Source organism: Scyliorhinus torazame, chromosome 6, assembly GCF_047496885.1.
Source record: "Scyliorhinus torazame isolate Kashiwa2021f chromosome 6, sScyTor2.1, whole genome shotgun sequence".
Classification (NCBI taxonomy): domain Eukaryota; kingdom Metazoa; phylum Chordata; class Chondrichthyes; order Carcharhiniformes; family Scyliorhinidae; genus Scyliorhinus; species Scyliorhinus torazame.
In genome coordinates this window covers 161,367,811-161,384,431 of record NC_092712.1, presented here as the reverse complement: position 1 = coordinate 161,384,431, position 16,621 = coordinate 161,367,811, and the positions used below count along the sequence as shown (strand labels likewise).

General features: G+C 44.1%; 1 protein-coding gene across 8 annotated transcripts in view; it reads left to right on the top strand.

The window, feature by feature from the left end:
* The window catches only part of LOC140425109 (kappaPI-actitoxin-Avd3b-like), a 102,612-nt gene that overhangs the window by 82,100 nt on the left and 3,891 nt on the right, over positions 1 to 16,621 (top strand). For 6 of the 8 annotated variants that reach the window (XM_072509023.1, XM_072509022.1, XM_072509021.1 and 3 more), the window contains 2 exons: positions 76 to 249; positions 6,508 to 6,540. In XM_072509023.1, the coding sequence (XP_072365124.1) occupies positions 76 to 249; positions 6,508 to 6,515 (182 nt within the window). In that variant the 3' untranslated portion in view covers positions 6,516 to 6,540. The remainder of the gene's footprint in view (positions 1 to 75; positions 250 to 6,507; positions 6,541 to 16,621) is intronic. The other 2 variants (XM_072509020.1, XM_072509019.1) reach the window with 1 other exon arrangement.

Here is a 16,621-nt window from a genome sequence, read left to right as displayed (position 1 = left end):
AAGATCTCTGTTTATTAAATCAATTATTATGTAAAATTCTGCAGATGTTACATGCAACAATTTGTATTTTTCTAGACGACCCAGTCTGCTCTCTGCCACGTAAAGTGGGAAGATGTAAGGCAAGTATTATCCGCTTTTTTTACAGTCAAAGAAAGAAAGCCTGTAAGGAATTTACATACGGAGGCTGTAGGGGGAATGCAAACAATTTTGAAACGATGGAGGACTGCCAAAAGAATTGCCCAACAGCAGGTAAATTTCTGTTCCAACATTTTTTCCTGGTCAGTAATGTGCAGCTTTTTCAACAGGGTGCTCTGGGTCACAAACAGGTCACCAACACTGGAAGTGGTGCAACTCTATTTTATTGTAAGGTCAACTATATTAACATATTTGAACTGTGGGTAAATGCAATACCAGCTTTAACTGTTGACCCTTGCCTAGTCCTAACCAGGTGATGCACTCAGCACATGGTGAATGTCTGTGTTGCAGGCTGTGAGCTCTGTGCTCCGAGCTGGCTGCTACTAGAATGAGCGGGAACTCTCCTGTCCCCTGGTTTTATAGTGTGTGTGCTCTCACTGGTGATTGGCTGCGGTGTTGTGGATGCTGATTGGTCCCACTGCATGTCCATCAGTGTGTGTGTGTGTCTCTGCACCATGATATACTGGTGTCTATTATGACATCCCCCCTTTTATATAAAGAACATGTGCCTGCGTGACAATTAATATGGTGTTGTGAATATACCTGACTATGTGTGTGCGTGTTATTTACATGACTATGTACATGAGGCTAATTTATTTACACGGGAAGGTGCCTGGTGCCGAGAAATAGGGTGTCACACCAACAACGAAATGAACATTACATACAAACTACTGGAAAGATGAAACAGGATAACAGAACAGATCAAAGAGTCCAACATTGTAAACTCATAAGTCAAGTCTCTGAGGTGGGCGACGATTTCTGGTTGACCGCCTCAAGGGTGGGTCAGGAGCCACCTGCTGAGGAATGGGCTGGGCCACGGCAGAGTGAGGAGGATGCAGAGTATTCGGAATCTCCACATAGTCCAGACTGGAGACAACAGGAGGGCGTGGCACCGGTGGAGGATCACGTAGCGAGCGTGGAACGAGACGAAGGGCACGCCGATTGCGGCGGCGAATGGAACCATCTGGCAGACGAACCAGGAACGAGCGGGGAGACACCTGCCGAAGAACCACAGCAGTTGCAGACCAGCCACCCTCCGGAAGATGGATGCGGACATTGTCATCCGGCACCAGAGCAGGGAGATCAGTCACTCGAGCGTCATGTGCCGCCTTGTGTTGTGCACGAGACTGTTGCATCCGCTGAAGGACCGGAACGATGTCGAGGTCTGGGACGTGAATGGACGGCACCGTGGTCCTGAGGGTGCGACCCATGAGCAGCTGGGCTGGCGACAGGCCCGTGGAGAGTGGGGCTGAACGATAGGCCAGCAAGGCGAGGTAGAACTCGGATCCTGCATCGGCAGCCTTGCAGAGGAGCCGTTTGACGATGTGGACGCCCATTTCCGCTTTGCCATTGGATTGGGGGTGCAGGGGACTGGATGTCACATGCACAAAGTTGTACCTGCTGGCAAAGTTGGACCATTCCTGCTTCCAAAGCAGGAGCCATTGTTCGACATCACAGTGAGTGGGATGCCGTGACAAGCAAAGGTCTCCTTGCAGGTACGGATGACCGCCGATGATGTGATGTCGTGCAGGGGTATGACCTCCGGATAGTTCGAAAAATAGTCTACAATCAGAACATAGTCCCTGCCGAGTGCATGGAACAGGTCAACGGCTACCATAGACCAAGAGGACGTGACCAACTCATGGGGCTGTAGGGTCTCACGTGGTTGGGCCGGCTGGAACCGCTGACAGGTGGGGCAGTTGAGCACTGTGTTGGCGATGTCCTCATTGATGCCGGGCCAGTAAACAGCCTCTCGGGCCCTCCGTCGGCACTTCTCCACGCCAAGATGGCCCTCGTGTAGCTGTTCCAAAACAAGGTGGCATATGCTGTGGGGGATCACGATGCGGTCCAGCTTCAGGAGGACACCATCAACTACTGCTAGATCGTCTCTGATATTGTAGAACTGTGGGCATTGGCCCTTGAGCCACCCGTCCGTCATGTGGCGCATGACACGCTGTCGGGGGTCAGCCGCAGTCTCGCAGCGAATGTGGATAAGGTGTTCATCCGAGGCCGGCAGATTTTTTTTTCATAGAATTTACAGTGCAGAAGGAGGACATTCGGCCCATCGAGTCTACACCGGTCTTGGAAAGAGCATCCTACCCAAGGTCCACACCTCCACTCTATCCCCATAACCCAGTAACCCCACCCAACACTAAGGGCAATTTTTGGACACTAAGGGCAATTTATCATGGCCAATCCACCTAACCTGCACATCTTTGGACTGTGGGAGGAAACCGGAGCACCCGGAGGAAACCCACGCACACACGGGGAGGATGTGCAGACTCCGCACAGACAGTGACCCAAGCCGGAATCGAACCTGGGACCCTGGAGCTGTGAAGCAATTGTGCAATCCACAATGCTACCGTGCTGCCCTGGAGATTGGAGGCCGTGAAGGCCACATGGGCATCAACCTGGCAGACAAACCCCTGTGCGTCACATGGGGTGTTTACTGCCCTGGACAGAGCGTCCAGGTAATGAACCAGGCGACGTGTTAGATTTGGAGGTAGGTGAGCACTTTGGGGACAGTGACCACAATTCGGTGACGTTTACGTTAGTGATGGAAAGGGATAAGTATACCCCGCAGGGCAAAAGTTATAGCTGGGGGAAGGGCAATTATGATGCCATTAGACATGACTTGGGAGGGGTAGGTTGGAGAAGTAGGCTGCAAGTGTTGGGCACACTGTATAGGTGGAGCTTGTTCAAGGAACAGCTACTGCGTGTTCTTGATAAGTACGTACCGGTCAGGCAGGGAGGAAGGCGTCGAGCGAGGGAACCGTGGTTTACCAAAGAAGTGGAATCTCTTGTTAAGAGGAAGAAGGAGGCCTATGTGAAGATGAGGTGTGAAATTTCAGTTGGGGCGCTTGATAGTTACAAGGTAGCGAGGAAGGATCTAAAGAGAGAGCTAAGACGAGCAAGGAGGGGACATGAGAAGTGTTTGGCAGGTAGAATCAAGGAAAACCGAAAAGCTTTCTATAGGTATGTCAGGAATAAAAGAATGACTAGGGTAAGAGTAGGGCCAGTCAAGGACAGGGATGGGAAGTTGTGTGTGGAGTCTAAAGAGATAGGCGAGATGCTAAATGAATATTTTTTGTCAGTATTGACTCAGGAAAAAGAGAATGTTGTGGAGGAGAATGCTGAGACCCAGGCTATTAGAATAGATGGCATTGAGGTACGTAGGGAAGAGGTGTTGGCAATTCTGGACAGGCTGAAAATAGATAAGTCCCCGGGGCCTGATGGGATTTATCCTAGGATTCTCTGGGAAGCCAGGGAAGATATTGCTGAGCCTTTGGCTTTGATTTTTATGTCATCATTGGCTACAGGAATAGTGCCAGAGGACTGGAGGATAGCAAATGTGGTTCCTTTGTTCAAGAAGGGGAGTAGAGACAACCCCGGCAACTATAGACTGGTGAGCCTCACGTCTGTTGTGGGTAAAGTCTTGGAGGGTATTATAAGAGACAAGATTTATAATCATCTAGATAGGAATAATATGATTAGGGATAGTCAGCATGGCTTTGTGAAGGGTAGGTCATGCCTCACAAACCTTATCGAGTTCTTTGAGAAGATGACTGAACAGGTAGACGAGGGTAGAGCAGTTAATGTGGTGTATATGGATTTCAGTAAAGCGTTTGATAAGGTTCCCCACGATAGGCTATTGCAGAAAATACGGAGGCTGGGGATTGAGGGTGATTTAGAGATATGGATCAGAAATTGGCTAGCTGAAAGAAGACAGAGGGTGGTGATTGATGGGAAATGTTCAGAATGGAGTTCAGTTACAAGTGGCGTACCACAAGGATCTGTTCTGGGGCCGTTGCTGTTTGTCATTTTTATAAATGACCTAGAGGGCGCAGAAGGGTGGGTGAGTAAATTTGCAGACGACACTAAAGTCGGTGGTGTTGTCGACAGTGCGGAACGATGTTGCAGGTTACAGAGGGACATAGATAAGCTGCAGAGCTGGGCTGAGAGGTGGCAAATGGAGTTTAATGTAGAGAAGTGTGAGGTGGTTCACTTTGGAAGGAATAACAGGAATGCGGAATATTTGGCTAATTCTTGGAAGTGTGGATGAGCAGAGGGATCTCGGTGTCCATGTACATAGATCCCTGAAAGTTGCCACCCAGGTTGATAGGGTTCTGAAGAAGGCCTATGTAGTATTGGCCTTTATTGGTAGAGGGATTGAGTTCCGGAGTCATGAGGTCATGTTGCAGCTGTACACAACTCTGGTATGGCCGCATTTGGAGTATTGCGCACAGTTCTGGTCACCTCATTATAGGAAGGACGTGGAAGCTTTGGAACGGGTGCAGAGGAAATTTACCAGGATGTTGCCTGGTATGGAGGGAAAATCTTATGAGGAAAGGCTGATGGACTTGAGGTTGTTTTTGTTAGAGAGAAGTAGGTTAAGAGGAGACTTAATAGAGGCATAAAAAATGATCAGGGGTTAGATAGGGTGGACAGTGAGAGCCTTCTCCCGCGGATGGAAATGGCTAGCACGAGGGGACATAGCCTTAAACTGAGGGGTAATAGATATAGGACAGGGGTCAGAGGTAGGTTCTTTACGCAGAGTGGTGAGGCCGTGGAATGCCCTACCTGCAACAGTAGTGAACTCGCCAACATTGAGGGCATTTAAAAGTTTATTGGATAAGCATATGGATGATAATGGCATAGTGTAGGTTAGATGGCTTTTGTTTTTTGACTTCCCATGTCAGTGCAACATCGTGGGCCGAAGGGCCTGTACTGCACTGTATCGTTCTATGTCTATGTAAAGCATAGAAAGAAACCTGAAAAACTGAATCTGTAATTGGACAATGTAGCTGTATAATATATAAATTATTCTGCTATGCATATCACATTTAATATTTATTGAAATGATATATATATGTTTTTGTTCATAATCACAAGATAAGGGGATGAAATAATCATCTTTATTATTGTCCCAAGTAGACTTATATTAACACTGCAATGAGGTTACTGTAAAAATCCTCTAGACGGCGCACTCCAGCGCTGTTCGGGTAACATAGAGGGAAAATTCCAAATGTCAAATTAACCTAATAAGCACGTCTTTTGGGATTTATGGGAGGAAACCGGAGTACCCAGAGGAAACCCATGCAGACACGGGGAGAACATGCACACTCCGCACAGACAATGACCCAAGCGGCATTCGAACCCGGGACCCTGGCGTTGTGAAGCAACAGTGCTAACCACTGTGCTACCATGTCACCATGTTGTGATATGCATAAGCAATTGTACATGGAAATATGTTTGACCTCTGACCATTAGGTGGCAGGTGGCATGTAACACTGCAACCTAGGGGGAATCTGTAGAAGACGTACGTATTTGTGGTTAGTTTTGTTTGTGATTGTGCCAGTTTGTAAGTATTAATTTCCAACCCACAGCTTGTTATATAATAATAAATTCAACTAATCTAGAACTAGATGTTCTTTTGTGCACTGATTCAATCATTGTCCATGCACTAGAATATTACACTCTGGAGCTGGCAGCCGCTCTGTCTCCTTGGACTCCCTGGTACTAGGTGGAGAGAGGTGCTCACCTCCTTCCTCGCTCTCAAAAATCATGATGCCTGGTTCCTGTTTTTAAAAAGCTGTCATGATTCGTCCTGAGAGACATCATGCTTGGTGGGTGGGAAGTCTGAAGTCTGAAGATTCCACTTTAACCTCACTCAGGACATTATGGACTTGATTCTTCGGTTTCAAAATTAAGTGCGCCTGTCAGGGGAGAATCAGGACTGTATCTCACTGGCAATAGGAGAGTTACAGAGGTGGAATTCTCACACCTTTACTGTGATAAATTATGTACAGCTGCGAGCACGACGGTCTCCCTGCATTTACTGATCTCGAGCTGACAGTTTAAATATTTGCTCATTAGTTTACTTTCATTAGTATTCAAAAAGAGTATAAAGTGAGTTCGCTGGATATTGGGTTCATAGTTTGGAGGCTGAATTCTGTATTGCTGGATCCTGTGAATAAACGTGCCAATAATGGAAACGATTTGTGTCTTGTTTCCTACTTTATCTGGCTTGGATCCATTTAATCAGATGAGTGTGAGGCTGATAGAATTGGTGGGTGTGTCAGGGGGAAGTGGCTGTTAGGTGTGAGTCCCGTGTGCTGTGAAGTGTTGCTGAGTGAGTGATGGAGGTGTGTTGCATTGAGCAGAGTGGAGATTGGTGTTTGAACAGAGACAGCAGCACGATTAATATGCCTGTCAACTTCGGGCCTTCTAACACCTGACTACTGTTAATTCATAAATGTTTTAAATGATTGATGTGAATTAATCTGTATCGCTTCTTCTTTCCTTTCCCAGAAAAGTGATTAAATAGTAGTGGCAACTAACAAGGTAAGCACATCTTACTAAGAACCTCTTAGCTGTGTTATTATACGAACTGTAACCTTGAAGGAGATTTTGTTATCAGGTTGAAGTCAGTTTGTTTGCATTGCTGTAAGTCCCAGTGGAATCTCGAGCACTAATAATGTTCAATTTTGTGGACTAAACTAACATGTATCTTAACTTCACTGGCAAGCTCAGGTAGACCGAAAGATAAAACCACTTGTAGGAAGGAAAAATTCTGTGCATCAATCAACCAGAAAAATGGCCCAATATCTTTCACAGGCGTGTGTCAAAATAATTAAATGGCAAAGCAAGGAGAAATTTTCTGGAGAAATTTGGATGGATTTTAACAGATTTACATGGAAATTTTCAGAACAAGAAACGTCAGTGGTTGAGGCATGGCTGCCAATGATGGGGTAAATATGCTGGAAATGCACAAGAGTCAAGGATCAGGATTGGAGGACTCACAGTTGGTATTGGCTTGTTGCCGGTTAGGGTTGGAAGAGATGACAGAGATGGAGAGGGAAGAGGTTGTGAAGGGATTTCAGGAGAAGTTTGAATTTGAGGCATATGGGACAGGAGCTAATCCAGGTAATTGGAGGTGAGAGGAGATGAAATCTGCCCGGATACAATTCCCAGTTGGCCTCATTCAAACCAGAGGTAATTAATATCTTCATTTTTTTCCACAGCAGTGTTCATCTGATTTTTTAAGATGATTGGTTACTGTGTGATTAATGTAACAACCTGTCCAGAGAATGCAACATGAAGGTTTTTTCTTAGCTTTAGGGCTTCAGATCGTCCCAAACCTGGTACGTCAACGAATGCAGCTTTGATGAAGAGTTGTCCAGACTTGAAACGTTAGCTCCATTTTCTCACCACAGATGATGTCAGACCTGCTGAGATTTTCCAGTATTTTCTGTTTTTGTTTCAGAGTCCAGCATCTGAAATAATTTGCTTTTATTTACAACAACTCTGAACTTGGTCAGATTCTATGTGCTGGAGTTGCTCCCATCTCCTGAGATTAATTAGAAGGATGACGGTGATCTCTGAAGGATATTTAGATGTGGAAAATCGTTCTACCCATTCAGTGATACACCTTCAACCACAAGAATATACTTATTCACTTTTGCAGATTTGATCACATGTCCAAACCAGTCCAACTATAGAATCTGACCAAAAGTCGACATACTCTGCTCTAAAGCGTCATTTGAATGTGGGTCTCCATGTCTTGGAACATGCGGGGCCTAGACACAGTTCACTTAGAAACTGAGTAAATGTCATTGGCCTGTCCATGCGGTCTGTTTATAGTGGAAGCACTGTAACATTACATTCCCATGGCACATGGAAACTGATTCATTTTCTAAAATATTTTGAATCTGAAACTGTCTTTTACTTTTGACATATGTTCTGCATATGTTCGGACATAACACGAGGATGCAACCTTCACAAGTGATCCTGAACACAACATCAAAGATCCCAAAACAAGAACTCGCCATGCAAACCCCTACTTTGGCCTCTCGCGAGATTTCACAGCTATTGCGGGATTTGTGCCCATGGCCAGCACAGATGCTAAATTGCAGCCAGGGTGTGGAATCTGAATTGTATTTTATTTACCATCTTGTTTCCTTTGTGAGTTTCAACAAATTCCACATCAGAAATATCTTGACCTATGAAAACAAACCCTGAGATGAGCCTTGTTTTTCTTCCTGTCACCATCACTTCCAGAAATATGTTGAACCTGAAATCTTATTTGGTTCCTCTTAAATCAGCAATTTTACTGATTTCATTAGCATCATATTTACATTCTTCGTGTAACCAGAGGTTCTGAATAACCTTTATCATTCCTCCAAAGTCCTTCATTTAATATGTCTGGAGTAAATTGCCTTTTCATTGTTATCTCTGCCCTGGTAATGATGTTCCCTTTTGATGGTCCCATCGGCATCAGCCTTCAATAGTACAAGAGTTCCAACAAACCATTCGATGCAGCATTAGAATTTACGTGTACCACATTTCGAGTTGTACCAGCAGAATATATTTGCTCTGGAAAAACACTTCCCCTTGATTCGTTGTCTATGGACAATATTCCATCATGTTTATTGGTCCAGAAATCCTGCGACATTTTCACTTTTCTTCACTTCCATGCGATAGAACATTACACTCTGGAGCTGGCAGCGGCTCTGTCCCCTTGGACTCCCTGGTACGAGGTGGAGCGAGGTGCTCACCTCCTTCCTCCCTCTCAAAGGTCATGATGTCTGATTCCTGTTTTTATAAAGCTGTCGTGATTCGTGCCTGAGAGACATCATGCTTGGTGGGTGGGAAGATGCACTGAGGTCTGAAGATTCCACTTTAACCTCACTAAGTACATTATGGACTTGATTCTTCGGTTTCAAAATTAAGTCTCTGAAAGTATTTCTTGTTTAATTAATAACCTGATAGTTTTTGTTGCTTTTTCGGGATAGAATTCTGCCGATTCTATTCATGTACATCCTGTCTCAACATAGGTTTCTTAATTCTGTCATGATTCGCTGAAGGACTTTTAAAAATTATTTTCAGGCATCAATCTGTTCACTTCCCCCAATCCCAGATGCAGTTTTCCCGAAGAGCAAAAACCCAAAATACTGCAGGTGCTGGAAATCTGAAACAAAAATCGAAATAGTTGGAGATACTGAGCAGGTCAGGCAGCATCTGTCGAGAGAACACAAGACAGTCAATGTTTCTGACATGTGATCTTTCATTAAAAGCCAAACATCAGATAATTTGTATTCTCTTTATAGATGATGTCTGACTTGTCGCCACCATTTTTGTTTTTGTGGTTTATTGCAAATTTCAATGATCTCTGCACACTCCTCTGAAATGCTTAAAGTAATTGCACAAACCCAGGAAACTCCTTTTTTATTTCATGTTGATCGGTATCTACAAATGTAGAATAACCGGAACATGACTGACCTGACTCTAATCTTAATCTCATATTGCTGCCTCCCCGATAACCTTTCACCCCCTTGTAAATTAAGAATCTATATAGCTCTGCTTTAAAAATATTCTAAGATTTTGCTTCCACTGTTTTTTGAGGAAGTGAGTTCCAGAGACTCATAACCGTAAGGGTGCTATTCAGTGGATTTTGAATGGCACGTTTATCGGGGTGTCTCTCTGTGCCTGCATGGTTGAGAAAGACCCCGCTACTCAAACTTACCTTGCCATTTTTTTTGGCCTGGCGAGAAACTCCCTGTCAAGACCACTCTTTAAGTCATTTCTACTCGCAGAAGACTACTTGCGGATCGGGGCACCGTTTTTAAAGGCTGCCCCGATCTTTTGATCCACTCAGCTTCCCCACCGCAGCCTTCTGACCTCGACCACCTCATCCAACATCCCTCTTTCAGGGTCCTCGAGCACCCCCACCCCACCTCGTATGGGCATGGCCCCCAAGGGCCCAACCCTGACATGGGCAACCTGGCACCTTGGCACTGCCAGTCTGCCAGCTTGGCAGTAACCGTACCAGCCTGGAGATGCCACCTGGCACCCTGGCAGCACCAGGGTAGCAGGCCATCAGTGCCAAGGTGCCAAATTGGTAGTGCCAGTGTGCCCGAGTGCCAGGGGTAGTGCCAAGGTACTACCCTGCCCAATGTCGACCAGTCAGAGGCCTCAACACCCCAATTACACGCACCTCCAGGTGCCATCACAACTGGTTCATGACTTTGTGAACCAGTATCAAACGGCGCCTGGTTCAGGCCTTACTGAAGGCCGGTCAATCCCAGACCGGCTCAGTGGCTCATTTAAACATGCGCACCTGGATCTAGCACAGCGAGAGCACAATCCAAACCACAACGCCTCGTGGGATTCCGCTGAATATCGTGTGATGTTTTGAGTGTTGCAAACTCTGCAAGGTGCCTCTTGTGAGATTCAACAGTCTTGTCTTGACACCAAGTCGGGCGTGACAAGGCCGTTGAATCGCGCACTAAATATTTTTCCTCGTCACTATCTTAAATGAGTCACCAATTATTTTTAAACAGTGATCCCTAGTTCAAGCTTCTCCCACAAGAGTAAATATCCTCTCTACGCCCACCCTGCCAATACCCCTCCGGATCTGCAAGGTTTCAAACAAATTGCCTCTTACTCTTCTAAACTTTGGTGGATACAAACCTAACCTCTCCAATCTTTTCTCAGAAGAAACCGCTGTTTCTCTCTTTATTTGTTTCTAAATATGGCGGTCAATATAGCCCCCTTCCTTAATTCTATTTACGTTTGCTTTAGAGTCGCCAGGTATCTTTTGATACCACCACAAGGTTCAAACCCGAATACTGATCAAAGAGTCGGTACACCAGTTAGTTAGTTCAAAGTCAATACTATTTATTTACACACACAGCAATATCTACTCATGCACGAAATACTACAGGCTAAACTATCACTACTGTTAAAGCCTATACTTAGCTTCGGGCGCCCACTCAGTCAGAGGAACAATGGCCGTTGTTCGGTTCTGAAGCTGCTGGGGTCGAAGTGGTGATGGTGAACAGCTAAGGTCGTCCGTCTGGTAGCGAGCGTTGACCTTGGACTTACTTGCTTCTGGTGTAGCTGGTGGAAGGATCTCTCCGCTTTGAGAGCCGATTCTAAGAGAGCGATTCTCTCTTGGGGCCTTCTTCTTATACCCGAAGGGGTTTTGCGCGCTTTTGGGTGGGCCTTGAACTTGGCCCCAATCAATTGGGCCAGATCTCGATCACTTGTATTGATCTTGACCAATAAAGGGGTGGGTGCCCTGATGGCTGGGCGTGTCCTAGGTGGCCGGTGGCCTGGCTTTGTTTGTGCTTTCGGTTTGGGGAACTGGCGCCGTGAGGTCTGGAGCCAGATCGGTTACTTGAGTATCTCCCTTTGTTCCCTGAGATGGGCTGTCAATATGCTAATGGACCGACAGTTTCAGTCTCGTCTGGGAGCTGCGGTTCCAATACACGTAGAGGCTCTGTGCCTGCCTGCTTTCTTAGCATTGTCCATAGTTCCCTGCAATCTTTGAAAACATCCATTTTGTATTCTGGAATTGACCATCCCAGATGGCTACACCGCCTATTCCTTACATTCGTCTGATAAGCTTCTGAAGCATTTACATCTTTCCTTAAATCTGGAGACCATATTTTACAAAATACTCTGTGGTCTCACTAATGTCTGTACAATTGAAGCCTATCCTCCCTACTTTTGTAATCAATTTCCCTCACAATAAACAATAACATTCTATTAGCTTTCCTTATTACTTGCTGTACCTGTATACCAGCCTTAAGTGATTCATGCACAAGACAATCCTTTTGAAACTAAGGGTCATGACCTGCGGTTGGGCCAGGGATAGGTGTCAGGAGGGTCGCAGAGCAATCGTTTGCCACTCTCCGAAAGTAGGAAAAAGTGCCCAATGGCCACGATCAACTTTCAAGAATGCCAGCCGTCCCGCACATGTGTACCCCCTCAGCCGGAACTAGCAGTGAGCAGGGCTGCAGCTCAGCAGGCCAGACTGCCTACTCCTGATGTCAGCACATTGTCCGAGGGTGAGATTGTTTTTACAAATCGATGGAGTCTCCCTACCAAAACCAGAAGCAGCGGCAGAGAGCAGGTCACGCACCCGTACACTGATATCATGTGCTCTGGGCACAAAATCACAGACGAGAGATTTGTCCATTTTGTAGCTGCCAGCAAGCAAGCAACAGGGCTGTGTGAAAAACTGAAGAAAGATAATTCTGTAATGAAGGAAGAGAGGGTCAGAGACACAAACAGGCCAGGATCTCACAATTGAATCGGCTAGAGAGAACTTCTCAGTAGAGTCCACGGCAGGACAAAGCAGTGCTGCTGTGAGTTATATCCAGAGCTCCAGGGCCTCTGGTGAACAATTAAGAAGGAACAAAATTGGGAACAAAGCAGTATAAAGATGATTTCAGGATGTATGGCCTTATTAATTTTGCCTTTGCAAATCAGAATACAAAGCCCATGTGTATTATATTCTGGGAAGTACTGGCAAATGAAAGTTTAAAACCCTCAAAATATCAAAGGCATTTGAATAATAAGCATGGCGAGCGGGGTCGAAGGTTTTGATTTTTTCAAAGGATGCAGTGAGAACTTAAAGTGGCAGCTGTAGTCCTTAGCAGAAATGTAACATTGAATGACAAAGTAAGTGAGATCGTGAGGACCAAGCAGGCTCATTGTTGCCTTAAAGATAAGCAATAACTGTGTTTCATGTAGGTCAGCCAGCAACAGTTGCTAAGGTCAGGCAGCGAGAGTTGTGAAGTTCGGACAGCATGGGTCGCGAAGGTCAGACGGCGTGGGTCGCGAAAGTCAGCATGGGTCCCTAAGGTCGAACGGTTGGTAAAAGTGAGTCCCAGGAAAGAAAGTTTGAAAAGCACTGCACTAGGCCACAGAGATCCTCCCACAATCTATCATCATTCAGACTATAAGCTTCTTTTTTATTCTTGTTGCAAAAATAGACAATTTCACATTTTCCCACATTATACTCCATGTGCCAGATATTTGCCCAATCACTTAACCTATTTGTGTCCCGTTGTTGTCTCCTTACGTCCTCTTCATACTTGTTTTCCTATCTCTTGATCATTTGGTGAATTCAGAAATCTTAATGTTTTCAGTATTGAATATAAACCCTGATGTGTTTCTGTTTAAGGGTTGTTAAGTCTTTTGGATGTTAAAAGGAAAGCTTAAAGGATTACTTAGTGTTGTATTCTTTGGGGGTTATCTTTGAATTAATGGTTGCTAAGCTATTCACTGTTTGTTTTAAAAAGGTTAACTTGAGTTCATAGAATAAACATTGTTTTGTTTTAAAAATAACTTTTCCATTTCTGAAGTACCACTCCTGTAGAGTGGGTCGAGTGCTCCCCATACCACAATCTAGTAAAGGTTGTTGGTCAGGTGAACTCCATGATACACTGTGGGGTTCTCTAAACCCTGATCCATCACAAATTGGGGGCTCATCCAGGATAAAAGTCTATCTATTCGATCGGCTTAGTGAACTTAAAGGCAGTGAGGGGTGAGCATATTGTGGTTGCTTTTCAGGTGTGGTATTTTAGTTTAAGTGGGAGTGTGTTGTGGACAATGGCTCTTTCAGAGGCTCTGATGTTTTTGGTGGTGGAGATGGTCACACGCAGTACCTTATGGATAGAGACTAAAAGCAGACTGTTAGATTTGACAAAAACATTGCAGTTAACATGACCTGACAAAATGTGAAAAGATGAGTAATTATGGTGGTGGCTAAGCATTTAAAGTTGCCTGAGATACAGTCTGACTCATTAAAAATGGCAAAGATCCAGTTGCAGATTAAGCAACTTGAACATGAAAAAAAATTTAAGCAGCTTGAATATGCAATGAGAGGAAAAGAAAAGGAGAGAGAAGAAAAAAACAAAGAAAGAATAGCCCTAGCAGAACAAAAAGAAAAAGAAAGGGAGATACAGATCAGGGAAAAAGATAAAGAGAGAGAGTTTGAACTTCAGAAAAAGACCATGAAACATGATAGTCAGTTAAAATTGGCAGACGTAAAGGGAAACGGACAGTTGGATGATCGTGATGAGGATAGTGAAAAAGAGCATCTTAGTCGAAGGTGTGGTGGGGATCTATTTTAATATGTCCAAGCATTGCCAAGGTTTGACGAGAAGGAGGTAGAAGACTTTTTCATTTCATTTGAGAAGGTAGCTAAACAAATGAAATGGCCACAGGACATGTGGGTATTACTGATTCAAACAAAGCTGGTAGGTAGGGCTAGTGAAGAGTTTGCATCACAACCGGAGGAGGTATCTGGGACGTATGAGGAGGTGAAAAAATCCATCTTAGGTGCATAGGAACTAGTGCCTGAAGCCTACAGACAAAGATTTAGAAATTAAAGAAATAATTTGGTCAACATACATGGAGTTTGAAAGGCTCAAACAGAGTAATTTTGATAGGTGGATAAGGTCTTTGAAAATAGACCAAACGTATGAAGCTCTCAGAGAAATTATACTTTTGGAGGAGTTTAAAAATTTAATTCCTGATGTAGTGAGAACTCCTGTGGAAGAGCAGAGGGTTAAAACTGTGAGGTTAGCAGCCGAAATGGCAGATGATTATGAATTAGTTCATAATTCAATGCTTGGTTTCCAACATCAGTTTCAACCTGTGAGGGATAGAAACTGGGGATATGAGAAATACTAAAGAGGTAGAGGTAAAGGTGATCTGATGGGAGATAATAAGGAGAGTGTACCTCAGATTAAAAAAGAAATCCAGGAGGGTGGAAAAGAAATTAAAAGTTTCAAATGTTTTCACTGTAATAAACTAGGCCATGTAAAGTCACAGTGTTAGTGGTTGAAGAAAAGCACTGGGAAGGCTGATGTCGTAAAACAGGTTAAGACAGTGGGGGTTGTTAAAGTGGGAAAGGAAAGCTCAAGTGAAACGAAGGAGGAGCAAAAGATTGTAAAGACTGATCGAGAGGTGATTGATAAGAAGGTGCCAGATCTCTTTAAAGAATTTACTTGTGTGGGTAAAGTTTACTCGTGTATCAGGAGGAGTAGGTAAAGAAATCACAATTTTAAGAGAAACGGGAGCTAGTCAATCTTGAATGGTAAGAGATGAGGTGTTCTGTAGTTTGGGAAGAATAGTGCCAGGAAAGGTGGTAATATGTGGAATTCAGGGTGAGAGGAGTGGCATTCCATTATATAAGGTAAGGTTGGAAAGTCCAGTGAAGAGTGGTGAAGTGATAGAAGGAGTAATAGAGAAATTATCTTATCCAGGAATACAGTTTATCTTGGGTAATGATATAGCTGGATATAGCTGGTGGGAGTGATGCCTACTGTGGTTGATAAGCCAGTGGAAAATCAGTCAACTGAAGTGTTGAAGGACGAATATCCTGGGATTTTTCCGGATTGTGTAGTAACAAGGTCGCAAAGTCACAGGTTAAGACAAGAGGAGAAATCAAAGAGTGAAGATGAATTTGAAGTGCAATTATCAGAAACGATTTTTGATCAGATGGTTGAAAAAGAACAAGAACAGGTGGAGGATGAGGCGGATATTTTTAGTTCAGGAAAATTGGCGGAGTTACAACAGAAAGATGTTGAAATAAAACGAATATATCAGAAAGCATATACGGAAGAGGAATCTGAGAGTATACCAGAGTGTTATTACCGTAAAAATGATGTCTTGATGAGAAAATGGAGACCTGTACATATGCAGGCGGATGAAAAGTGGGCTGAAGTTCATCAAGTAGTATTGCCGGTAGGGTATAGAAAGGAGGTGTTGCGAGTTGCACATGAGGTACCAGTGGGAGGTCATTTGGGAATAAGGAAAACTCAAGCTAACATCCAGAAACATTTATATTGGCCTGGACTCCCTAAAGATGTCGTTAAATTTTGTCAATCATGTCACACATGTCAAGTGATAGGGAAACCTCAAGCAGTGATAAAACCAGCGCCCTTAATACCCATTCCAGCATTTGACTAACCTTTTACAAGGGTCCTAATTGATTGTGTAGGACAGCTTCCTAAAACAAAAAGTGGGAATCATATCTTTTGACTATAATGGATGTGTCTACTAGGTGTCCAGAGGCCATTCCAGTACGTAATATTACAGCTAAAAGGATTGTGGAGGAGTTACTTAAATTCTTTACTAGATATGGACTACCCACAGAAATTCAATCGGATCAAGGATCGAATTTTATCTCAAAGTTATTCAAAGAAGTTATGGATAGCTTAGGAATAAAACAATTTAAATCAACTGCGTACCATCCAGAATCGCAGGGAGCATTAGAAAGGTGGCATCAGACATTAAAGACAATGTTGAAGGCGTATTGTCAAGATTATCCAGAGGATTGGGATAAAGGAATCCCAGTCGTATTGTTTGCAATTAGTGACGCACCTAATGGGTCTACCAAATTTAGTCCTTTTGAACTAATTTTTGGTGATGAGGTAAGAGGACAACTTAAATTGATTAAGGAAAAATTGGTGGGTGAGGAATTGGAAATTACACTATTGGATTACATGTCAAATTTTAGGGAACAATTAAATAGAGCAGGTGAATTGGCTGGACAACATTTGAAAGTTGCACAAAATGTGATGAAATGGGTAGCGGACAAGAAATCCAAAGTTCATAGTTTTGC